At 49.9% G+C, this 26,615-nt stretch overlaps 1 protein-coding gene across 1 annotated transcript; it reads right to left on the bottom strand.

The window, feature by feature from the left end:
- Positions 1-2,578: 2,578 nt before the first annotated feature.
- Positions 2,579-25,550, bottom strand: METRN (meteorin, glial cell differentiation regulator). The gene is made up of 4 exons (XM_044978808.1): positions 25,169-25,550; positions 16,578-17,005; positions 8,948-9,007; positions 2,579-6,268 (listed from the first exon to the last, which is right to left on the bottom strand). Exons 1-4 carry the CDS (start codon positions 25,255-25,257, stop codon positions 5,952-5,954), a joined length of 894 nt encoding a protein of 297 aa, XP_044834743.1. The 5' UTR covers positions 25,258-25,550; the 3' UTR covers positions 2,579-5,951.
- Positions 25,551-26,615: the final 1,065 nt, after the last annotated feature.

Raw genomic sequence — 26,615 nt, 5'->3', positions numbered from 1 at the left:
GCGACAGAGGAAGCCCGGGATTATGACCGAGTGAGAGCCGCGATATTAGACGCCCTGGACGTCAGCCCTGAGACCTTCAGGCAACGATTCCAGAGCCAGACCTACCCCCCGGGCACCCGGCCACGGTTGGTGGCCCAGACTCTAAAGGAGGCCTGCCGGCGGTGGCTACAACCGGACGGCGGAGGAGGTAACCGAGCAGGTCATCCTGGAACAGTTTATCCACACCCTGCCCTCCCGAGGAAGGGCCTGGGTGCTCCGCCACTGGCCAGCGACGCTTGCCGCGGCTGTGTCGCTCATGGAGGACTTCCTCGCCGCCAAAACTGCGGTGGGCCCCACCTTTTCACGTCCCGGTGCCAGGTCCGAAGCCGCCCGCATGGAGAAGAAGGGGAATACCCCGAGCGAGGCGTGGCCCTCCGTCCGCGGACCTAGTTCACACCCGGAGCCCCGGGTCCGGCGCCTGGAGGCGGCCCCACGAACTGGACCAACGCCATCCAGCCAAGGACCCCCGGCGGCCCGACGGAGCCCCCCCCCGGAGTCCGAGCCAAGCGGCCCCCTGGAGTAGGCGGCCTGAGCTCGGTCCCTGCTTCGGCTGTGGGAAAATGGGACACCTCCAGCGAGACTGCCCCGACATGGACTGCAGCTACGGGCAAGTTTGGGCAGGGCACAACCAGGCCCGGCCGCACCTGAACCCCAAGCTCACAGTCCCGGTGGTCGTTGGCAACCGGGCCACTCAGGCCTTGATCGACTCCGGATGTGGCCAGACGTTAATCCGTCAGGACTTGGGCCCCCCGGCCGACTCCCGCTTAGGATCGATTCATCTACAATGTATCCACGGGGATGTCCGGCCCTATCCCAGTGCCCGAGTTCCCCTGATGATCGCGGGTGGCACCCGGAGTTTGATAGTTGGCCTAGCGCCCCGCCTAGCCTATCCCGTTATCCTGGGTCGAGACTGGCCCGCCTTTGAGGAAGTCCTTCGAGCCACGCCGGCCCTAGAAGCGGACCACCCGGAGCCCTCATCCGAGGGCCCTGAGGACGTCACGGAGAGTGAGGCGGAACCTACGGACGTAGCGGGGCTGCAGCCAGAGCCCACCGTGGAACCCCGCTTCGACACCGACTTCTGCTGGGACCAACGGGCAGATCCTACCCTCAGCCGCTGTTACGAGCAACTTGCGGCGGTGGATGGGGCGGTCATTGACCCCCAGTGAGCTGCCCAGTGGCCACACTTTGAACTGCAGCGGGACCGCCTCTACCGGATGGACCGGGACCCACGCACCCGGGAGCTGCAGACACAGCTGCTGGTTCCCCAGTGCCACCGGCGGGCCGTAATGAAGTTAGCCCATGATGTGCCGGCCGCCGGGCACCTGGGGCAGGAGAAGACCCTTGCGCGGATCCTGGGACGATTCTTCTGGCCCGGGATCCACCACGATATAAAGAGGTACTGCAGCTCCTGCCCAGAATGCCAGCTCGCTGCTCCGCCAGGGGTACCCAGGGCACCCCTAGTCCCCATGCCCCTCATGGAAGCACCCTTTGAAAGGATCGCCACGGATCTCGTGGGCCCACTACCGAAAAGTGCGGCCGGGTTCCAGTACGTTCTGGTGCTTGTGGACTACGCCACCCGATTCCCGGAGGCAATCCCATTGCGGAGCATTACCGCCCGGACCATTGCCGGGGAGTTGGTGAAGATCTTTGCGCGAGTAGGGCTCCCCAGGGAGATTTTAACGGACCAAGGGACCAACTTCACCTCCCGGCTGCTCAAACAGGTGTGCACCCTCTTAGGGATAAAGCAGCTCCGCACGTCCATCTACCACCCGCAAACAGACGGGCTGGTGGAGCGCTTTAATCGGACCCTCAAGGGCATGATGCGAAAGTTCCCACCGGGGGAGCGCCGCCATTGGGATCAGTTCCTGCCGGCCTTGCTGTTAGCCATCCGAGAGGTTCCCCAGGCGTCGACGAAATTTTCTCCATTTGAGCTACTCTACGGCCGCCGGCCGTGGGGCCTCCTAGATCTGATGCGGGAGACCTGGGAACAGTCGACCTCCCCAGCCCAGGGCCTCCTGAAATACGTCTTCCAATTGCAGGAGTACCTAGCCCAGGCAGGAACCCTAGCGCGTGAGAATTTAAGAGCGGCCCAGGAACGGCAGGAGCAGGCCTACAACCAAGAGGCACAGGTCCGGGAGTTCACGCCGGGGGATCGAGTCCTCCTTCTCCTACCGTCAAGCGAGTCCAAGCTGTTGGCCCGCTGGCAGGGACCGTACGAAGTCGTCCGGAAAGTAGGACCGGTCACCTACGAGGTTCACCAGCCGGATAAACGCAAGGCGACCCAACGGTATCATGTAAACCTGTTGAAGCCCTGGCGTGACCGAGAGGGCCTCTTAATTAACCCGTGCTTGTTAGCTGCTATCCACCTGGAAAGCCCTGTGAAAGCCTCTCTCCAACTTGTTAAGCTCTTACAAAATCTCAGTTTAGTTTTTGTTAACTTTCCCAAACTCAGTTTTGTTTCTAAACTAGTGAGATAGGAACACAGCCTGACCCAGTGTCCCCAGAAAAAAAATCACGGACGCAAGAGTTGCTAGAAATACTGATTTTTTTTTTATATGGTGTTTCAAAAACCACAGATGACAAGAAATCTCATTATTACAAACTACGCGGAATCAGGGCTTTCTTCCTTATCTTGTAAATAGACATTATATGTACAAACTCAATTACAAAGATTCTCACGGCCATTGACTACACCCTACAGAACAGCGACAGGTAATGTGCCTGGCAGTGTTTTACAGCTGTGGAGATGCACTTTATATTAAGATTTCAAATTAAAACAAAACCATGCTTTACACATAAAGTTTAGTCTTTAAAAAAATCACAAATTTGGTATCTTTATAACTTTAGTGCACATATGATGTCCCCACTCCATTGTCAAATATCTCTCCTCTCCCAAATAAGCATTTTTGGATAGGAAGTGGGCCAGAATCATGTGCACTGTCACTCATTGGCCTCAAGTCTCATCCACACTACATGTGAAACAATGGTGTTGTACCCTGTCTCATCTAACCCTTTACAACAGACATGTCTCCATGCTGCAGATTTTTTCACAGTGCAACCATCTTACAGATGTTTGTGTGTTCACACTTACCCTAGGTTTGTAGCAGTGCATTGTGGGAAAATCTGGGCCGCTTTCATGACACCTCAACAGGGTCTAGAATAGAGGACATGCTGCAGCAGGGGGACCAAAGCATGCTGGGCTGTCCACCTGCACAGCAAAAACATGTTACGAACTGGTGACAAAAAGCCAACCATGTTCCAGGCTAGATCCTAACTGAGCCAAAACTACTTAGGTAACTGCCATGATTACTAACTGAGTGTTAAGTATGTAGACACAAGCCATGGTTAGAGTCAGCTGTGCCACTAATGAGTTACAAACTCAACTGAAAGTTGTAGTGTACCCCAGGGCTAAAACTCCTGGGCTTTTAGTGGCAGTTTCCACATTAAATTAGGAGCTTACTGATAGTTAACTGGTGTGACTGACTTCATCCCAAACTCCCCTCAGACCTGTTCCTTTAACTCAAAATTTCCGTTCTACAACTACTGAGCACAAAGTGGATGTGTCAGCTTAAAACTGAAAACCCAGATCTCCTTCCCACATACCCCAATAATCAAACCAAGAGATTGTTCTTCTCTGCAGTTGTAAGCAATGACCTAGAAGAGAACAGTCTCTTGAATCTCTTGATCCTTAGTCCTATCTCCTGTTCTCCAATGACAGGCTTCTGCTTTCTTGCTCTCTCCTCCCAAGATCTTTGCTTCTTTCTGCCTGAATACTTCCATCAGCAGCTGTTGCGTCCCCACTTTCCATCACCAGTGGTAGTAGATTAAGGCTGAAGCACACTGATCTGGGATGGCATGACAATCTCTGTTCCACACGTACAGATTCTACATAGGGACTCCTCACAATGTTGCAAGTCCATCTCCTACAATACACACATGGTTGGCAATACTGTATATCTATAGTGTGTTGAGATTCCATCTGCTCAGAAATACACAAGCTGCAGAAAGACAAACCTATGCTCTCCAGTCACATCTCTTCCATGCACTCTGGCTTCCACAGGTGCCATTAGTTTATGGGGTCTATTATACAGGAGCCTTTTCTTCAAACTACAGTCTACCCAAATCTTCATTTTAAAAAAGCAGAATAAATGCCTTAGCAAAGATTTCCCTGGTGAGAGTTCGCTGCTGTACACACAGGAGTCTTGACAAAGCCCTGGCTGGGATGATTTAGTTGGGGATTGGTCCTGCTTTGAGCAGGGGGTTGGACTAGATGACCTCCTGAGGTCCCTTCCAACCCTGATATTCTATGATTCTATGAGTCACACTGGACTGCCTTCTGGACCACTTCAAGCTGAATTTCACAGAGGTTCTTCCCACCCCTCTTGTCCTGTCAAGGCCCGTAGATGATGATCATAGACCAGAGACAGCACAAAAGTGATGCTAAAATGGGGTCAGCTTCTTTAGTGCAGCGATGAAACCAGACTGGCACATCAGAACCAGAACCCTGGATCTGGATCTGAAGCAGAACTCTGGGGAAGTTTAGAGCCAATCTCAGCCTGGGCCTGACTCTGCTTTAAAGTTTCCTAGAAGCTTTTTGGTGATTCTGCATTTTGGGTGTTGCTGAAGGCAGGGGCAATGCCAGGTTTGAGGGATGGAGGTAAATGTGTGGAGAGAGGTGGCGCCAAAGTCTGTGCATGGGGCTTTGAGTGAGGGCTCTACTGGCAAGAGCTTGAAGAGCAGCACTGAGCTTGTGTATACATTCACATAATGGTTTAATCAAAGTCTTAAGGCTGCCTGTGAGGACTCCATGGGGCAACTTTTTGGCAGCCAAGTTCAGAACCACAGATAGGCAAATTTCTAGCTGTGATCCATTAATTTACATCCTTTCAAGAGCCCACCCAGCAGATATCCCCAACCCTGCTCCAACTCTCCCCCATAGCTCAGCTATCCCCCACTTTCCCATGGTATGTACAGAGCAGTGTCTTCACATTTCTACCCAAAGAAATATTAAATGGAATGTAAACATGGTAGCTGCCACTTCATGGGTCTTCCTCCGCTCCCTAGAGGGGTGAAGTTCCTCCGGGGGAAGGGGAGGGAGCAGGGCTACTTCAGACTCAAACTTTGTCAGGGCAACAAGGCCCCGATTCTACAAAGCATATAGATGCCTAAATACCTTTGAGGCTCTAGGCTTTAGTCCCTTTGAAATCAATGGGACTGACAGCATGTGCTCAATAACTTTGCTGAATCAGGTCCTATGGATCAAACCAGGTGCAGTTAGAATGGCCTCTTTCTTCGGGTAGGATTTTCACGGACAGGCTCCCCCATCATTGGCTGGTTTTGCCAAAGCCTTTTCCGCGATGTTTGGGTGTGTTTCAGTGCAAAATGAGGAGCAGAGTTGCTCATGCATCGGTTTCCAGTTCTGGTGATCCATCATCTCCTCTCCGCGCTCAGCCCACTCCCATGCTTAATCTGAACAGTCTCAGTACAGGAAGAGAGTCCCTCAGTGCTGGCACTCACTTGGCAATGAATCCTGGGATAGCAAGGATGACTTAGCAACTGTGGAGAGACTGTGTCATTTCACTGGCATTTTTTGTCCCCTCAAGCTACTTGAAGGGAGGGTTGACTAGAAGTCCTGCTCTCCATTAGTCAGTCCTGTGTGTATTACTGTGCCCGATCGTAACTAGCAGTCTGGGGATCTCCTCCGCCGGGGCCAGGTTCCTGTTAGCAACGAAGGTGTCTTACAACTTTCTTCAGCACAGAGCAAGTGAAGCAGGGACCACTGCAGGTGTGTATGGGATGGGGAGAACTCTTGCTAGCCCCAGGCTGGTGGATGTGAGCCCTTGGTGACACCGTTGTTGCAGCTGGTGATCCTCATTTCCAAGGGTCAGGCTGAACGCCCCTGCCCTCATCACTCAGTCTAGCGAGACTTCGCAGGGGTTCTCATGAGCCTGGTGCGCATCCTCATAGATACGCCGGAAGTCTTTGTAACGAGGAGCACAGCTGAGCCAGGCCTCTCCAAAGTGCAGCCACCCCGTGAAGAGGAAGCTGCCAGGTCCCGGTTTCACTCCACACCGCAGCAGGGTGTGGATGCTGCCCGTGGATTTGCTGGATTTGCCGACAGGCTGGAACAAAGTGAATTTCTGCCGGTGAATGCGCATGGCGCTCACACTGATGATGGATTCCTGCATCTCAACATCGTTGGAGACAGTCCGGATGTTGCCACGAATGACTGAGGGGAAAGGTGGTAGGACAGACACAATTACTCACTGATCCAAAGCTGGGAACTGTTGCACTGTTATGATTTTGCAAGAGGGGAAGGATAGCTCAGTGGTTTGAGCATTGGCCTGCTAAACCCAGAGCTGTGAGTTCAATCCTTGAGGGGGCCACATAGGGATTTGGGGCAAAATCAGTACCTGGTCCTGCTAGTGAAGGCAGGGGCTGGACTCAATGACCTTTCAGGGTCCCTTCCAGTTCTAGGAGATAGGGATGCAGAATAAATAGAGAGATCCTAACTGGGAACATTTAGCTATCTGGGAAAAACTGACTAGATATAGGTGGCACAGGGGGTCAGTGCACCAGCCTCTTGTTTCTGGAGACCTGGGCCAAAAACCTGAGGTATTTACATGTTCAGTGCACTGGCAGGTCTGCATGGGGATGTGGTGCTGGATTAGCTGAAGGGACTGCAGATCACAATGGAGATGCATTATAGAATTGTAAGACCAGAAGGGACCACTGTGAGCATCAAGTCTGACCTCCTGCATAACACAGGCCAGAGAAACTCTCCCAGGGATTCCTGCACTGAACCCAGTTAGCAGTGCTTTGCAGGGAGGGGGAGCTGCAGGAGAGAATTGAGGTTCACTGGCCAAAATAAGAAGGGGAGATACTTGAGCAAGTCTAGGGGACAGTGGCAAAAACACCCATGCTCTATCCATGCTGTGCTCTTATCCCTACTACCACTACTGGAACTGCAACCCCCCCAAAAGTCTAGTATACACCAGGGCTCAGTGGGTTCTCCTATGTTAATCCCCTTGTAATGCAGCAGATGGATGTCAAGTGTTGTATTCTAAAGGGATCATCACCGCCCCCTCCCCCTCTGCTCTAGTTGGGATGTCACTCCTTGAAAGGAATGGCTGGTAAGTTTAGAGAGACCATAAAAGAAAATCCCCCTTCACACAGAGGACAGCCAACCTGGGGAATGTGCTTTTGCTGAGGGTCATTGAATCAAATTCATAGGCTGGATACTCATGGGCATTTCTGAGCATTCACAGTTATGTACTGAGATAAAGGATTTGAAGCCGCATGCTTCAGTGCATGCACTGATCACCTGTGAAGGTCAGAAAGGGATTTTCTTCTCCTTGCACATATTATGTATAATACTGCACAATTAGCTGGGTGCATTCTAGTGCGGTTGGCCTTCCCTGAATCATCAGGTATTGGCCTCTGCCAGACCACTTGATGGATTTATGATCTGATCTAGCATGGCAAATCCCTTGCTCTTACGTTTGACTTCTTCATTGCCATGGCAACTCCAGACCGGGCAGCCAGTGACCCCTGACCTTCCTTCTACTGTTTAGAGATGCAAATCAGGAGGCTAACAGCACGTGCAGGAATAATTGGCAACCGTCCACTGTGGCACAGCCATGTGTGCTGGGAGCAAGACTGTTTTCGGCTGTGTGATCACAGCCTGGGAGCAAATGCCGGCAACACTTACCACAGGCTACCTTCCGTGGCCTGGCTTGCCAGCTATGAGTCAGCTAATTAAGTGGCAGGAACAAAGGGCAATGGCTGGGTTGTTTGCTGTTGTAAAGCTGCCACACTGGGCTCTCTGTGATTCCACATGAACTGCCCCTTGTTTTTCTCAGCATTTGGAAAGTTCATACTGTGAGTAGTTCCCATGCACATGCTCTGTCAGATCTAGACTATGCCCAACCCTGTGTGTGCTTGCAGGTGGCTGGGGAGGATGAAAAGATGGCCCCTCCTTTCCATTTCAAGTGCCTGGCCCCTGTGCTGCAAGGGAAGAGGCTTTTCTACTTTGCCTATGCTGTTGAATTTCTCCCTCTTCCTGTGTCTTTTATTTCTGCACCAATTATTTCACTGGGAAGACCTGTGGAATGCAGGGGTGTATGAAAGACTCAACACAGAGTATATTAAGTAACAAATCTGGCCACACAGTACTCCGGCTTTCATTCCAATACTTACTAGAGCGGGTTGGAACATTTTTGATCAAATGACTTTTACTGAAATTTTGCAATTTTGTCAAAGCGGAAACGTTTTGCAGAAATGTATCAGTTTAGCCTGCTTTCATAGGCAAGGCTTTTTTTGGCCAAGAGCTCTCTGGTCTCATCTGATGAGGGAAGGGAAGCCAGATCGAAAAACTCACACTTTCCATCCAAAAACAGATGTTTCAACATGATTCAGTTTAGCTAAAATGTGTGAAATGTTCTAATGTGGAACAAAAAATAAAGTTCAGAACCTTGAGAGCTGCCACAGAATGAAACTGTTGTGCTCTGTACAACTCTAGTGTTTGCCAGAGATCTCCCAGAACTCCTTGGCAACACGGGGAATAGAATTCAAAGCCTTTTAATCCATCAGCACAGTTCCTTACCACTTGAGATAAGGAAAAATCTCCATAGCTGTTATAGGGCCTATGACACATAACTGAGCTGTTCTCATTCTCTCTAGTAGAGGCCAGTGGTAAATAGTACTGTGTATTATGTGCTGGTTAGCATGTGTCTTTATCATGGGGACATCAGAGACTGGATTTTTCTTTGTTCTGTGTTTAATTCTGGTAATTCTGGGATCCACTGATGTCAAACGCCCAATTCCTGGAAAAAGAACCCTTGGGGAAAGAGAATGTGAAGCAGAAGAGAGCAACAGTGAATGCAGAAATGGCAGAAGATGTACTCACCAAAGTCACTGGTGCAAATGGCCATCAAGATCTCGGTGTCATTACACGGCCGGCATGCCCCTGCAGCATCCAAACAGAGAAAAGTTACATTAGAAGTGAGTCCCAGGCTTCCTGCTCAGATATTCCTGAGGTGGGGATGCTGGCTTAATCCCTTTTGTTTGCAGGTGCCACACAGCATCGCCATCTGGCCTCCTCAAACCACCAGGTGCCTGGGGCTCTGCCTCCTTGAAAGCTGGCCTAGTGGAATGCAGCTTCCCCCTGCAATAGCACCATGCACAAGGGATGTGGATTCTACAGAGAAAATACAAAGGTCCCAGAGTCAAGTTCAGAGCTTTTGGATTTGTGTGGGGAAAACTGCAGAGGCAATGTGCTCTGGGGAGCTCTGCAGTGACCCCTCTGGCTGAGTCAGGAGTTGCAATGAACTACTCAGGAGAAGGGAAGAACAAGATGGGGATTGCTGGTATGCTGTATCCAAGTGATTCCATGGTGCCCCACAGGATGTGCAAGGGGCCCATGGGCCATTGCAGGCAGAGGCTATGCATGCAGAACATAAGCAGTGCTGGACAGTACCTTCTGAACTGAGGGACAGAGCATCATGCCCTCTGTGGGCAGAGAACAAGTGTGTTGGAGGAAATGTGGGCTGAAGTGTGACCCTCATCATGCTAATGAGCTGTTTAGCTACACTCTCACCTCTTAGGCCTCACTCCTGCTCCTGGGCAGCCACAAGTTGGCAGCTGCGCTCTCCCTGCCTTGCTCTGTACTTTGTAGCTTGTGCTCACACATGCAACACCTGTGAGAGTTAGATCAAGCGTCCAGCTTTACCCTTCAGTCAAAATACAACCGCCCTGTCAGAGGAAGGTGATGACATGGGTCAGTCTTTGGGCATACTAGTTTCCATTCTAGCCTGGCTCCCTTTCCCTAGATCGCTAGCTGCTGCCTTCCAACTCTGGTATAGTACCAGTTTGGGAGACTGCATCCCAATTCCTTACTGCCCCAGACTCCCTACTGAGATAACAGATCCTCCTGTTGCCGCCCACCCCTGCTCTGCATATGGCATGCAAAGGCAGAGGCGGATTAAGGTCTCCTGGGGCCCTGGGTCAGAGCAAGTGGAGAGACCCTGGTGCCAGAACTGTGGCCCCCACCCCACCCTTCCGCCTGGGTTCCTGCACCTATTCTGCCCCTTCCACCGGCAGCCCTGCCCATGGCCCCACCCCATTCCATTCCCTTCCCCCACAGCCCTGCCCCCATTCTGCCCCTTTCTCCGGTGGCCCTGCCTCTGTTTTGCCCACAGTCCCAGCCCATTCTGCCCACCCACTGTGGTCCTACCCCCGGTTCGCTCCTTCCTTTCCCTCCCCATTGCAGCCTCAAGACCAGAGAAGCTCTGTCCCCGCAAGGCAGAAAGCCGAAGCCCCACTGCATGGGGCTGAAGCCTGGGGCTCCAAGTCCTGCCACCCAGGGCTGAAGCTGAAGTCTGAGCAACTTACCTTTGCGGGGTCCTCTGTGGTGTGGCCCTGCTTGCTTCCCCTAACGCTAGCCCTGGCTTTTATATGCAGAAAACCAGTTGTGGCACATATGGGCTGTGGAGTTTTTATAGCATGTTGTGGCGGCCTCAGAAAGAAAAAGATTGAGAACCTCTGGTGTAAGGCACTGTTTAGACTGCTCCACTGCCCCTCCAGAGAGCATAAGGCAAACTACAGCCCGCGGTCCAGCTCTGGCCCCTCAGGGCTTTGGAGCTGGCCCATGGGATTGCCACCTCTGTGGCGCTGCGGCCCTGCACCGCTCCCAGAAACAGTCAGCACCAAGTCCCTGTGGCCCCTGGGGAGGGGGGGCAGAGGGCTCTGCGCACTGCCCTTACCTGTGAGTACCTCTCCTGAAGCTCCTATTGGCCAAGAATGGAGAACCGCGGCCAATGGGAGCTTCGGGGGAGGTACCCACAGCATGTGGAGCCTTCTGCCCCGCCCTGCCCCAGGGGCCGGAGCAGTGCAGGGTTGGGGCCAGGGCCGCTGCAGGCCACTGCCACCCAGGGGCCACTCCAGGTAAGTAGCGCTGAGCCGGAGCCAGCACCCCGAACCTCTCCTGCACCCCAACTCCCTGCCCTGAGCCCCCCACCTGCACCCCAACCCCGTGCCAAACCCCGCACACCTCCTGCACCCCAACCCCCTGCCCTGAGCACCCTGCCTCACCCCGCACCTCTCCTGCACCCCAACCCCCTGCCCTAAGCCCTGTCCCACACTCCTCCCTGCACCTCTGCCCTGAGCCCCCTCCCACACTCCGCACCCACCCCGCACTGTGCACCCCCTCCTTCACCCCAACCTCCTTCCCTGAGCCCCCTCATATACCCCTCCTCTTCCCCAACTCCTTGCCCTGAGCCCCTTCCTGCACACTGAACCCCCTCCCACACCCCACACTCCCTCCCGCACCCCAAACCCGTGCCCCAGCCATACAGTCATGGCCCAGCAAGCAATTTCCCCATCCAGATGTGGCTCTCGGGCCAAAAAATTTGCCCACCCCTGGCATAAGGAGTTAAGAGACCAGAGAAAGCACATTTCAGAATTGGTGCACTAATCGCTGGAACTAGAAAAACAAGTCAAGACACAACTACCCATCCCTCCACCCCTGGAGTTCACACTCTGGAGCAGAGACTGAAAGGAATCATTAAGTTGGGGTGCTCATCTGTTTGAGCCAGGCTGCCCCTTGGGCTGAGGCCATGAGGATGGGCAGGTGCAACAGGACTAAGTGCTGTTCATAACCCTCTCTGAGCTTTGCCAGATCTCATAGGCTAACCCTGCTTGGGCCACACACTACTCGGCCAAAAGAGGAATAATATTTAGCATTCGTATTTCTCAAGCATTAATTTATCTTCCCATTTCCCTTTCCAAGGATCCAGGAAAGCATTATTCCATTTGGTGGTAAAGTGACTTGCCCAAAGCAACAGAGTGAACTGGCAGCAGAGTGCAAGAACTGAGCTCACAAATTCTTGACTATTAGCCCTTAATTCAAGTCACTAGACCACACAGCTTTTGTGTATCATGTTCTCCATGGAAAACTTCGTACACTTGCTTCATTTCTGTGGCATGGTGCCCTCCCAAAAACACACTCATAGGCTGATATGTTCTGCCCCATCATCCTACAGTACTGCAGTATCTTTCCTGTAAGGGCTGTCTGGTGACGTTCCAAGCTGTGTACACCTGAGTTGCAGGCTGGGCAGTCCACATACACATGAGTTTTGGTCCTGCCTGATCTCCAATTTCTAATATTATTATTATGCATCCTCTCTGCGACCTCTGTCATTTGGCATCAAGTGGTCCCTGGGTCACAGTGAAGCCTGCTAAACAACCAGTGGGGTCATTTGACATTCGAGATGCTAAAGAAGCACTCAAGGACGATAAGGCCAATACAGAGAAACTAAATGAATTATTTGCATCGGTCTCCATGTCTGAGGATATGAGGGAGATTCCTAAACCTGAGCCATTCTTTTTAGGTGACAAATCTGAGCATCTGTCCCAGATTGAGGTGTCATTAGAGGAGGTTTTGAAACAAATTGATAAACTAAACAGTAATAAGTCACAAGGCCCAGATGGTATTCACCCAAGAGTTCGGAAGGAACTCAAATGTGAAATTGCAGAACTACTAACAGTAGATTGTAACCTATCATTTAAATCAGCTTCTATACCAAATGACTGGAGGATAGCTAATGTGATGCCAATTTTTAAAAAAGGCTCCAGAGGTGACCCTCGCAACTACAGGCCAGTAAGCCTCACTTCAGTACCAGGCAAATTGGTTGAAACTATCATAAAGAACAAAATTGTCAGACACATAGATGAACATAATTTGTTGGGAAATAGTAAACATGGTTTTTGTAAAGGGAAATCATGCCTCACCAATCTACTAGAATTCTTTGAGGGGGGTCAACAAGCATGCGGACAAAGGAGATCCAGTAGATATAGTGTAATTAGATTTTCAGAAAGCCTTTGACAAGGTCCCTCACCAAAGGCTCTTAAGCAAAATAAGCAGTCATGGGCTAAGAGGGAAGGTTCTCTCATGGATTGGTAACTGGTTAAAAGATAGTAAACAAAGGGTAGGAATAAATGGTCAGGTTTCAGAATGGAGAGAGGTAAATAGTGGTGTCCCCCAGGGGTCTGTGCTGGGACCAGTCCTAGTCAACATATTCATAAATGATCTGGAAAAAGGGGTAAACAGTGAGGTGGCAAAGTTTGCAGATGATACAAAACTACTCAAGATAGTTAAGTCCCAAGCAGACTGCGAAGAGCTTCAAAAAGATCGCACAAAACTGGGTGACTGGGCAACAAAATGGCAGATGAAATTCAATGTTGATAAATGCAAAGTAATGAACATCGGAAAACATACATATAAAATGATGGGGTCTAAATTAGCTTTTACCATTCAAAAAAGAGAGTTGTGGATAGTTCTCTGAAAACATCCACTCAATGTGCAGCAGCAGGCAAAAAAGTGAACAGAATGTTGGGAATTGTTAAGAATGGGATAGATAATAAGACAGAAAATATCATATTGCCTCTATATAAATCCATGATACGCCCACATCTTCAATACTGCATGCAGATATCGTCGCCCCAGCGCAAAAAAGATATATTGGAATAGGAAAAGGTTCAGAAAAGGGCAACAAAAATGATTAGGGGTATGGAATTGCTGCCATATGAGGAGAGATTAATAAGACTGGGACTTTTCAGCTTGGAAGAGAGACGATTAAGGGACGATATGATAGAGGTCTATAAAATCATGACTGGTGTGGAGAAAGTAAGGAAGGAAGTGTTATTTACTTCTTTTCATAACACAAGAACTAGGGGTCACCAAATGAAATTAATAGGCCTCAGATTTAAAACAAAAGGAAGTATTTTTTCACACAATGCACAGTAAACCAGTGGAACTCCTTGCCAGAGGATATTGTGAAGGCTAAGACTATAACAGGGTTAAAAAAAAACAAGATAAATTCATGGAGGATAGGTCCATCAATGGCTATTAGCCAGGATGGGCCAGGGATGGTGTCCCTAGCCTCTGTTTGCCAGAAGCTGGGAATGGGCGACAGGGGTCGGATCATTTGGTGATTACCTGTTCTGTCCATTCCCTTTGGGACACCTGGCATTGTCAGAAGACAGGATACTGGGCTAAATGGACCTTTGGTCTGACCCAATATGGCTGTTCTTATGTTCACAGACCCCTCATTCTGCAAGGTGCTGTATGTACGCATAGCAAGAGGCAGCCTTGGCCTAAAGCAGTTACAGGCTAAACATACAGGATCAATAAGGAGAGGGAGAAAGCAAGCATGACCACCCTTGTTTTACAGTTGGGGAACAAAGTGCTTAAATGACTTGTCCAAGGTCAGCCGAGGAGTCTGTGGGGAGCCAGGAATTGAACTGACTCTCAGGGTGCTGTGTTCCTCCCAGTACAGTTTAGCCTTCCCCCAACCTGCCAGTCTAAAGTGCTTTACAAACTGCAGTTCATGTAGCCTTGCCCCTCCCCTGCATGGTAGTTCATTGTTGGCATCCCCAGTGCAAAGATCAGGAAACCAAGCAGTTCAGTGACTTGCCCTAGGAACAGAATACAGAGTCCCTGACTCAGAGCACACTCATGGGACCACTGTGTGCTTTTTGAGGAGAAGGCTTTTCTACTGGAGAAACTACCCATACAAAGTGGGAGGTAAGAGCCAAATGTGCACCATAGCAGCACATAATCATCTGTTAACCTCGAAACCAGTCCCTTTGAAACAGAACTAGTGACAGCCATGATGGGAAAGGGGCAGCTCCATCCATTCTTGGGACATTCTGAACAGGACCATGAATGCTATTTCTCACCAAGGGGAAATATTTCCTCTACCCCACCCCAGTGTTCTTTAATAATCAGAAATACACAGTGACTTACAGTTGGCAGTGGAGGGAGGCAATGACATGCTCCCCTTCTGTGATATAGGCTAGAGATGGAGCCAGGGATTTGGCTTGAGCCCAAGTTTCCCTTGGTCTGGATGACCCCTACCACATGCACGTCCCTCCCTAGTTCAAACACTGCTGAGCTTTAGGTCTGAGAACCGAGAGCAGGAGGAGAATTTTCCCAGTGTTCAAGGTGCCTGGGATTCAACAGTCGGTTTCTGTCCTCTTATACAGACAGACTCAGGGTGTATCTAGTCTTGAGGTTCCCAGACAAGCCCTTATGGCAGGTGTTGGTGTTATGGTACATGGGGTACCTGACTAGGACAGACTAGCTATCCAGGCAGGGAAGGGTATGCTTGGCCTGTTGCTAGCTCTGTGGCAACATACTGCTAATTCATCCAGCCCACAGCTTCCAGATCTTTGTGCTCTTTCCCTCACCAGGGGCCACCTCTGCTGCCACCGGAGGCTGTTCCTATGGCTCGGAAGGTGAAGAGGGGGGAAAGAACCATTGCTGCAGGGCCAGGCTACTTCTTTCCAAATCCCCTCTCCTGAAAAACCAGTCACACTAATCCCATGTTTAGGGTTCCCAGAGTACTGCAAGAGAGCAGCCCTTGCTGTTCCCATGGGGGGAAATACCTGGGTTGCATGGTGACCAGGAGAGCCCCTTATCTCTGGGGTGGCTGAATGGCAAGGATGTCTCTTGCGGGCCCCACAGTGGACTTTCGTTAACTCAGCCATGAGGCAAGATAGCGCCAATTAAACATGCCGATAGGAGCTGCTTCACAATCCTCCTCTGGCTCCTGGCTTTGCTCTCTGAACATGCTCAGGCAGAGAGGCCAGCTTGGATTACTGTCCCTTCCCTGTCCCTAACAGGAGGCTCACATGATGCGGGTCCTTCAGCAGCCAGTGGCTGGAACCTCCTGCAGCCTGTGCCTCTTTGCAGCCTGGAGCTGCAAGAAACCCAAGAAGATTCCCACTGACCAAAGAGTTCCTACTGTGTAACAGCTGCTTGGCTCAGGGCCCTGCTATCGCTGCCAGTAATGGGCCCAATCCTGGCACCTGACTCACGCAAAACTTCCCATTGTCTTCATCAATCAAAGGGAATTTTGCCTGAGTGCAAACTAAGTAAGGCCTTGAGGACTGGCCTGTTATTAACTAATTATCCTGTAAGGTATGTCAGCAGTGGTACAGAGAGGGAAGCTGAAGTACAAAGAGGTGAAGCAATTTGCCCAAGGTGACACAGTGAGTCAGTGTCAAAATAAGGAATAGCACCCAGGAGTCCTGGGTCCTTGTGCCCTGCTCCAGCCAGCCTCCCTCTCTAAAAGGATGCACACAAGCCTAGATTTTTAGCTGGCCCTGGTAGAACAATGCAGTGAGGAATCTCATCCTGCTGGAGCAGCAGCTTGTGTCAGGAGGGCACTGCTGTGGTGGATCTCACAGAACAGGACAGGAGGGCAATACGGGTTAGCAGCTAAATTGGTTAATAGTCGTGGTGTAACCCACACACCTCCTGGGTGGGGTATTCTGTTCCCTCTAAAGGTTGCTTAGAGAGAGAGATTAATGAGTCTTCTTTACAGACTTAGCTAACAGCTGTATGGCTTTTAGCTCGTGCAGTAGTGGCTCATGCATTTAGCTCCAGAGGTCCCAGGTCCAATCCCACCCACAGATGACCAGGGTCTGTTAATGTTACATTTGCACCCTGTGGAGCCATGCCACTGGTTATTTACCTTCCATGCTGAGATTGCTGGAGGTCAGTGAGAGGCGTGAGTTCCAGTCTCCCCGCAGCTCATAGCGGAAGGCAGCGATCCGACGGCTGATGTCCTGGTGCAGGGTAGACTGAAGGAACAGTGCTACTTTCTCCTGGGGCTGCCAGGTGAAGCAGTGCACCCTGGGGCGGAGGGATGCATCTGCCTCAGACAGCAACAGCTCCAGGATCCCATTCCTCTCCAGATAGATCTGAGCTCCTCGGAAGGTGCTGGAGGGCTTGATACAGGTGGTGACCTGTCTGGGGCTCTTCCCTTTGGCTGCAGTGCTCATGGGGAGGCGGGGGGAGAGGCTGAGGCGTAAAGCCCCAGCTGGGTACAGCCACTCCAGTGAGCCCTCAGCACAGTGTAGTGAGATCTGCTCCACGCTGCCTGATTCCTGGGACAGGCCACTGCAAGGGGAGAACAAATTAATGTTACCATAGTGCTAGCCCAGTGGTTCTCAACTTATTACACATTGTGAGCTGCATATGTGGCCCACAATGTGTTAGCTGGGCCGCAGGGGCCGGGTGGCAGGGCAGCGGCAGCCCGGACCCCGACCTGGACCCCTTCCGCGTGGGGCCAGCTGCCCGCCCCAGACCCTTGCCGCGCGGCTGCCCCAGATTCCTGCCACACGGCTGCCCTGAACCTTGGAGCTTGTGGGGCCGGGCCGGCAGCCCTGGACCCCGCAGAGCAAGCCGGACCTCCGCCCTGGACCCCTGCCGCACAGCTTCCCTGGACCAGGGCCGGCTGTCTGCCCTGGACCCCAGAGCTCACGAAGCCGGCTGCCTACCCCGACCCCGGACCCCTGCTGCATGGGGTGGGCTGGCTGCCGCGATCCCCACCACACAAGGTGGGCTGGCTGCCCCGACCCTGGATCCCCACCCCATAACTGCCCTGGACCCTAGAGTTTGTAGGGCCAGGCAGCTGCCCCAGGCTCCTGACCCCGTGGGGCCGGCTGGCAGCCCAAACTCCAGACTCCCGCCATGCGGGGCAGAATGGCAGTTCATACCCTGACCCTGCTGTGCTAAGTGGTGGGGCAGCCCAGATCCCTCCGCGCCGGGAACCTGGCAGTCTCTGGATGTGGGTGGCCTTTAGCACACAGCTGAGCTGGGCCACAGCTGTATGCTAACTGGGCTGCATGTGGCCCCAGGCCCCGGGTCGAGAACCACTATACTAGCCCTTTGGCACAAGGCTCTCTATCCCAGCATGCTCCAGGGCCACTTCATCTCCCAATGGCCCCGCCATGCAGTAGATTAAACTAGCATCCAATGGCCACAGCTACCGGCTCTGACCCCACATGCCCAAGAGCCTTGGGAGTAGGACTGGGCCCTGATCCTCCAAAGTATTTAAGTTAGGTGCTTACATCCCATTGATTTGAGTGGGAATTAAGCGCTTAACTCCCTTGCAGGATCTGGGTCTTAGTGACTGGGGCACTCCATGACGGACCTAGAATGTGGGAGCATGGCTTGTAACAAAGAGTCAGGCTGAACACTCTCCTGACTGCTCCTCCTGTCTTCCTCCTCCAGTTCTGGGCTGGCTTCATGCCTACTTGCTCCTTCCTCATGGAGCAGCCTGCTCAATTACTGTGCAACCAGCTTGGAAATCACAGAATCATAGAATATCAGGGTTGGAAGGGACCTCAGGAGGTCATCTAGTCCAACCCCCTGCTCAAAGCAGGACCAATTCCCAACTAAATCATCCCAGCCAGGGCTTTGTCAAGCCTGACCTTAAAAACCTCTAAGGAAGGAGATTCCACCACCTCCCTAGGTAACCCATTCCAGTTCTTCACCACCCTACTAGTGAAAAAGTTTTTCCTAATGTCCAACCTAAACCTCCCCCTCTGCAACTTGAGACCATTACTCCTTGTTCTCTTCTCATAAGTCATGTGCTCCAGACCCCTAATCATTTTTGTTGCCCTCCGCTGGACTCTCTCCAATTTATCCACATCCTTCTTGTAGTGTGGGGCCCAAAACTGGACACAGTACTCCAAATGAGGCCTCACCAGTGCTGAATAGAGGGGAATGATCACGTCCCTCAATCTGCTGGAAATGCCCCTACTTATACAACCCAAAATGCTATTAGCCTTCTTGGCAACAAGGGCACACTGTTGACTCATATTCAGCTTTTCATCCACCGTAACCCCTAGGTCCTTTTCTGCAGAACTGCTGCCCAGCCATTCGGTCCCTAATCTGTAGCAGTGCATGGGATTCTTCCGTCCTAAGTGCAGGACTCTGCACTTGTCCTTGTTGAACCTCATCATATTTCTTTTGGCCCAATCCTCTAATTTGTCTAGGTCCCTCTGTATCCTATCCCTACCCTCCAGCGTATCAACCACTCCTCCCAGTTTAGTGTCATCTGCAAACTTGCTAAGGGTGCAGTCCACATCATCCTCCAGATCGTTAATGAAGATATTGAACAAAACCGGCCCCAGCACCGACCCTTGGGGCACTCCACTTGATACCGGCTGCCAACTAGACATGGAACCATTGATCACTACCCGTTGAGCCCGACCATCTAGCCAGTTTTCTATCCACCTTACCGTCCATTCATCCAGCACATACTTCTTTAACTTGCTGGCAAGAATACTGTGGGAGACTGTATCAAAAGCTTTGCTAAAGTCCAGAAATAGCACATCCATTGCTTTCCCCTCATCCACAGAGCCGGTTATCTCATCATAGAAGGCAATTAGATTAGTCAGGCATGAGTTGCCCTTGGTGAATCCATGCTAACTGTTCCTGATCAGTTTCTCCTCCTTTAAGTGATTCAGAATTGATTCCTTGAGGACCTGTTCCATGATTTTTCCAGGGACTGAGGTGAGACTGACTGGCCTGTAGTTCCCTGGATCTTCCTTCTTCCCTTTTTTAAAGATGGGCACTACATTAGCCTTTTTCCAGTCATCCGGGACCTCCCCCGATCGCCATGATTTTTCAAAGATAATGGCTAATGGCTCTGCAATCTCATCGGCCAACTCCTTTAGCACCCTCGGATGCAGTGCATCCGGACCCATGGACTTGTACTCGTCCAGCTTTTCTAAATAGTCCAGAACTACTTCTTTCTCCACAGAGAGCTGGTTATCCAACCTAAACCTCCCCCACTGCAACTTGAGACCTTGTTCTGACATCAGGTACCACTGAGAACAGTCTAGATCCATCCTCTTTGGAACCCCCTTTCAGGTAGTTGAAAGCAGCTATCAAATCCCCCCTCATTCTTCTTTTCTGCAGACTAAACAATCCCAGTTCCCTCAGCCTCTCCTCGTAGGTCATGTGCTCCAGCCCCCTAATCATTTTTGTTGCCCTCTGCTGGACTCTTCCCAATTTTTCCACATCCTTCTTGTAGTGTGGGGCCCAAAACTGGACACAGTACTCCAGATGAGGCCTCATCAATGTCAAATAGAGGGGAATGATCACGTCCCTCGATCTGCTGGCAGTACCCCTACTTATACAGCCCAAAATGCCGTTAGCCTTCTTGGCAACAAGGGCACACTGTTGACTCATATCCCGCTTCTCGTCCACTGTAACCCCTAGGTCCTTTTCTGCAGAACTGCTTCCTAGCCATTCGGTCCCTAGTCTGTAACAGTGAATGGGATTCTTCCGTCCTAAGTGCAGGACTCTGCACTTGTCCTTATTGAACCTCATCAGGTTTCTTTTGGCCCAGTCCTCTAATTTGTCTAGGTTCCTCTGTATCCTATCCCTACCCTCCAGCGTATCTACCACTCCTCCCAGTTTAGTGTCATCTGCAAACTTGCTGAGAGTGCAGTCCACGCCGTCCTCCAGATCATTAATGTTCCAGGTGGAGATGGACCTGAATCAGACCTTGGATCCCTAAATCCACCCCCCCTTCCAAACTTCATAGCTATTCCCCATTTTTCTCTGGGGCTCCAGACACCCTGATGCTTTGGTGAAGTTCAGACACAAACGCAGAGCTGAGGGCCCCTTTCTCTACCTCGCTGCAGAAACAGCATGACAATCATAGAATCCTAGGCTAGAAGGGACTGCAAGAGTCAGCTAGTCTAACCCCCTGCCAAGATGCAGCATTATGAGGTTCAAAGGCTCCAGGAAATGAAGCTGCTCCTATCCCAATGGGTTTGGAATGCCTATTATAACAGCATCTCCCAACCAAAGCCACCACTAAGCTTGAATACATGGCATACCAGGCTCCAGGCCTGGACGTCTCATGCTCTTCTTTATCCAAATTATGCCTGATCCTCCCAAGAAACGGACATGCAGCTCCTCTTTTCCTAGGACCTCTCCTCTTTTTGGCTGCCTGGCCTCCCTCCCATGGCCAGAATTTTCAAGCCTGGCCTCTGATTGTGAGGGAAGGCCCTCAGGTTTTTTTATTTAGTGGGGCTAATATCTTGCACCTCATTGTCTGAGCTACTGGGCCCCAACAGCTTGTAGAGATTTCACTTGTGGATGCTCAGCACCTCCTGGTTCTAGGTACCTCTAGAAGGTACCTACAAATCACTGGCCTCTGTGATATTGTTGGCCTAAGGTTTTGTCATAATCATTGAGTTTGGGGCCGGAAGTGGCCACCAGATCATCTAGTCTGATCCCCTGCATATCCCAGGCCTCACACACCACTCAGGAGCTTTTTTTGTCTCCTGGCTTTTGCTTTCCTAACTGAAATGACAGGAGCTCAGTACAGGGAGTCTGCATGGGGCCCTGGTCAGCAAGTCTTTCCTTCCAGAATAAATGTCAATGTATAGTATTCCCCTTACTCAAAGGTGAACCTGAGGGGTTTGGCTGAGAAGCGATGGAGAAGGCTGGAGCTGCGCACAGCTGGGCGAACTCCTAAGAGGTGTCCATCAGAGGGAGCTCTCAGGGGAGGACAGGTTGTGGGGGCTCTGGGGGTAGCTTGCCCCTGCGTGCTCCTGTTGTCTTTTACAAATTAAGGCTCAGCTTTCTCCTGAATCCGAGATGGGATTTACTCTGCTTTCCTTCTGCTCTCACCTGTTGTGCAAGAAGAGATTTAAGGCCATTCAGAGTAAACTCTACCTCCTGTTTGTTTGTTTTTTAAACAAAAAAGAATTATAATATAAAACTACTGTGTTGTTCTATAGTTCTTTCCACCCAAAGAACTCAAAGCAGACAGGGATATATAAGGAGCACTTCACACCTGTATTGAAATACCTTTGATATAAAACACAGCAGTTGCTAAGTTGTAGTGTGACTATGTGATGTTAATTGAAGTGCAGAAAACTGTAGCTGTATCTGATTTAAACTATAGGTAAGATTTTGGAAGGCAAACACTAATTACCTGCTTTGGAATTTGGTCCGTACACACTTAATATTGACAAAGAATGTCAAGGGATCATTAATAAGAACAAATGGCTAGGATCTTGATTTGCCATCTTATCTCAAAGGTGCTAACAGGCTTAAGAAAGAAGAATAATCTTTAGGCTTTTTAAATGGGGTCTCCTGTCCAAGTACTGACCCAGCCCAACTCTGAGTAGTTTGAGAAAGTGCATACATTAAGCTAGAAGGGCTTTCAGTCTACCAGCCAACAAGTCTTCCCCAGTGTTCTATTCTAATACAAGTTGAGTCTTTGACCAGGGAAAGGAGGGAGAGATATATCTGCCCAGGTTAGTCCCCCAAAATTGTGACTCTGCAGCCAGGCCCCATAACAAAACATTGAAATCCACACAGTTACAGCCTGGCAGGAAAAACTAGTTCACATATGATCCAAAAGAGGGACCAAGTCATTTATTTGGAAACCTTTTGGGGGCTACTGATTGTGTTAAATCTCTGCTGTAAAAGCAACAGCCAAACTTTTCCAAAGTAGTTCCAAAGCTTTTGGAACAGTAACACTTGTGAGTTGCAGCGCTGGTGGAGGCTTTCCAGCGCTGCAATTAGTAAGTGTCCACACCTGCAGGGCACATCCAGCGCTGCAACTCCCTGGCTGCAGCGCTGGCCGTACACCTGGCTCAGCATGGGGGAATAAAGATTGCAGCGCTGGTGATCCAGCGCTGCTCATCAAGTGTGGCCACACACCAGTGCTGTTATTGGCCTCCAGGGTATTAGCAGATATCCCAGAATGCTTTTATAAATTACTCTCTTTGTTTTGTTATGAACTCGGAGCTCCGTAGCTCGTTGATCCCGGAGCTGCTTATCTACAAACACAGCTCCTGTTTGCTGTGATCAATCTGTGAACAATCAAATGAGATAATGAGGCAGGCAGGGAGTGAGTGTTTGCTTGACAGAAACGGGGCAGAGGGGAGAGAGGGAGTCCATTGGCTGCAGGCTGTTTGCAGTTAAGAGTTAAGGGTAAGGGATGGGGAACATGTTCTGATTTTTCAAGGCAGGAAGGTAACACACAGTGTTGGCTCCAAAAATCCACTCTCTCTCTCTCGCCTGCTCCCTGTCACACTATGCACCACCCCACCCCCCTCTTTTGAAAAGCACGTTGCTGCCACTTGAATGCTGGGATAGCTACCCATAATGCATCACTCCCAACAGCGCTGCAAATGTGGCCACACACCAGCTGTGAGTGTGGCCACACACCAGCGCTGGCCCTGCACAGCTGGATGACCAGTGCTGCAACCACCAGCACTGCAGATTTGTAAGTGTAGCCATACCCTAAGAGTGTAGCAATATGAATACTTCTCCATTCTCTGCACTATTGCACTGGTAAGCAAGCAAAAGTCTCAGCAGGAGGTGGAAGGGCATAGGTCTTTAATCCAAACTGAACCAGTGACAGTCACTTGGCCGACTTTTTGCTCCTTTGTAGTTAACTCATCTGTAGAACTGCACATAGGCAAAAACACTGAGAAACAGATGCTGCCACTTGGGGATGTTTTTTAAAGTGCCCATGGTGCTGCCATCTGTAGGTCTAGCTCTCTTTTCTACAAAGGCATTTTCACAGCAGTTGGGTTGTCTCTCATCATATAGAACCATAGGTTTCAAAGGAACCGCAAGGGTCAGATAGTCTAACCCCCTACCAAGATGCAGGATTTGTTGCATCTAAACCATCCAAGACAGATGGCAATCCAGCCTCCTTCCATGTTGGTACTGCAGCATGGCTTGGAGGCCTCAGTTGGGCCCCACTGTCCTAAGCACTTAGGGTGACACATGTCCTGGTTATATAGGGACAGTCCTGATTTTTGGGTTGTTTTCTTATATAGGCTCCTATTACCCCTCACCCACTGTCCTGATTTTTCACATTTGCTGTCTGGTCACCCTATAGGCACTGTACCCACACAATGAAAAGGTGTTCCAAGCCCCAGGGCTCTTACAGTAACTGCTTGACAAACCTTGCTTTGCTCTCAGATCTGAACAATGTTTGTGGTTTTAAATGGCTCCTTGGCCTGGGAGTTCTGCAACCTCCCAACAAAATCCTGTCAAAGAGCAATTTGGCTCATGTATTAAAGCAGGCTGCTCAGAGGCTTTTTATTGAGGCTTTCACTCGAGTTATTTTCCTATGAAAGCAGGCAGTATGGTGTATTTGGAAAGGATCAGCTACTGCTACATCCGATTTTATTGGTTCACTACTAATATTATGAAGTGCAAAACAGGGTGGAGAGAACAGGGAATCAAGAAACTGCAAGTGGCAGAGGTCTGTAACTCTCACTTGTCCCTGTAACACTGCAGGGAGTATTCTAGGGGGCAGTTTTGATCTTCCAAGGGGACATGCCATAAAGATGAGAAAAAGTAAACAAACTCCCGCGCTTCCACTTCTTTACTCCTTTCTCCCCTACCTCCACCTTGCAAAGAAACAATAAGAAGCCTGCAGCCCTAGGATGCAATAAAACAATCAGCACACCAAGTAAAACCCACCACTACGGAGCACAGAGAAGCTGGGGTAGCCAGCGGGAGAGTTTATGTGGTGCAGAGACCATAACCTCTGCCGGAGGACACAAGATGCTGCCGCTCACAGAGACACGGTTTGGGAGGATGGATGTTGTTCTCCCAGATTGGATTTAAGCTAAAACTTTGTAAGCTTTCACCTAGCTAGCTTTGAGGGAGATACTTTCCCCCTCTGATAGCAATCAGGGGATGGGGGACAGAACCCAAACCATCACCTCCTTAGGGGAAAGCAATCTATTTTCCCCAGAGGCTCTGTGAAAGTTAAACTCAATTGACTAAAAACGGCAGCCATAAGAATTGGAATTTTCCTTTTCTCAAACATAAAGTGGAAATTCAATATTTCCCTGAGCACAGGTTAGTAAGAAGAATGCAAACTTCTGGTTAAAAGCTCCTCTCCTTTACACCATTGACTTCAGTGGGTTTACTCCTGATTGACACCAGGATAAGTACGAACAAAATCAGGCCCCCTCTCTTGATATTTATAGCAGCTCAGCCAGAACATGCGCTACCCCATCCACCAGCTCCTTTCTTAGAGTGACACCGTAAACTCTCCTGCCCCAGCCTTTTATTCATTAATATCCATCCAGCCATCCAAATTCCCACTGCAGACAATGGGGCTGGAGGATCTGAGGCTGCATTATTAACTGAAAGTTATCTGAGTTTCTGGACAAAGCAGATACTTTCCCACAATAGGGCACATTTAGCACAGTGCGATCTCTGGTGATCCTTGCCAATGGTTACATATTTTTAATTGAGGACCGAAGTCCGTACCTCCCCCTCCAGCTGCACTGGTCTTCTGAGTAACTGCAAAGGACCGTATCCAGGACACCAAGACAAAAAGCCCACAGCACCAAAGGCATCTTCTCGGAGATCTCGTCTCTCAAGAAAGCAGAAGGAAGAGGAATCAAATGCCAGCGACTAGTGTAAATCCTTCTCCAACAGACACCATGCTGGAATGTGCGTGGGGAATTAACGCCTGCATGTCTCCGCCATCCATCTCCCCAGGCCTCCGCCGCAAAAGTTGTCAGGATGCATAGCAGGATTTCCCTCTTTCCTCCTGCTAGTGCGGAGTGATGCTGTAATTCAGATCCAGGGGAAAAGCAGTGGAGATGAAAGTGACCAAGAGGCTTATAGTGAAATTGTCTAAGGTGTCCACAGATTGCTGGTCAAATTCAACGACGGCGGACTAAGGAGTGAATGCGCGGCGGGGGGGGGGAGGGAGATGATTTGTGATTCTCCAATCGGAACAAGGCTCGGAAACTTTCAGCCAATCGGAGCCGAGAGAAGGATGCGAGGTGGGCTCCCTTTCCCTATTAACAACTAGAATTTGAGAACAATATAATGAAACAGAAAAAAAAGAATGAAAAAGCTGATTTGAAGTGATTGTTATCCAGATGCGAGGAGTTCAGCACACAGACAGCTGCTGGTGTGCACAGTGATTTGAGGGAAGGAGGATGTTTAATTTTTGAGAAGGGTTTTGGGAAATATATATACTGCTGATTGATTAAATGGTAAAATATACATGAAAACAACTTGTAAACAAACCCCTTTCTATTACACATATGCACAATATGAATAATACACTGAATCAATGAGCCTTTTGCACATAGGATCTGACCTCCCTAGGACTAATATTTATCTTGGAAAATGTGATTGTCAAATCTGTGGTTTTGAGGTGAGCTAAACAGGAAATGCCAGCTTGGGTAGATCTAATCAGGATGCAGGTTGTTTGAATTATAAATGGTATTTACAATATAAGTTAAGTAATATCAAATTATGCAAAAAGGGCCAAATTTGATGTCCCTGCTCAGTTTTTACTCCATCCTTATTCAGAGCATGAAGCCAATGGAGCTGTGTATAATCTTAAGAAAGCTTCTTATAATTTGATCATCTAACTTTATAACAGGATTTTCGCCTGACTTAGAACTTCAGAGTTTGGCCCACTGTGTATCTGAGCCAACCCTTTTTTTGTCTGTAGCAACGCAATAGAATTGCATTACAGGTTTGTTAAGAGCTCTGAAAACATACAAGGAATACGTTCCTCATTACCCAGTTGTTGCTGTTATTAGTTCACCGGCATAACATAAAACTCCTTTCTTTCTTTCTTTCTTTCTTTCTTTCTTTCTTTCTTTCTTTCTTTCTTTCAAAAGCTGTTCCCAATGATTTTATTTTTTTCAGATGCTATTGTCCCAGGTCCACAAGCCCTGCAATTAATTAA

Source organism: Mauremys mutica, chromosome 11, assembly GCF_020497125.1.
Source record: "Mauremys mutica isolate MM-2020 ecotype Southern chromosome 11, ASM2049712v1, whole genome shotgun sequence".
Taxonomy (NCBI): Eukaryota; Metazoa; Chordata; order Testudines; family Geoemydidae; genus Mauremys; species Mauremys mutica.
Note: the sequence above shows the minus strand (reverse complement) of the source record. Positions and strands in the feature narration are given on the sequence as shown.

Bases quoted from the DNA above. Each gene is read 5' to 3' on its own strand.
- METRN (XM_044978808.1), bottom strand. From the start codon at position 25,257: ATGCCTTTGGTGCTGTGGGCTTTTTGTCTTGGTGTCCTGGATACGGTC. The intron at 9,008-16,577 runs GTAAATAACCAG...TGGATGCTGCAG, and splicing joins CAGCAATCTCAGCATGGAAG to GGGCATGCCGGCCGTGTAAT. The intron at 6,269-8,947 runs GTGAGTACATCT...CTTTCCCCTCAG, and splicing joins CATTTGCACCAGTGACTTTG to TCATTCGTGGCAACATCCGG.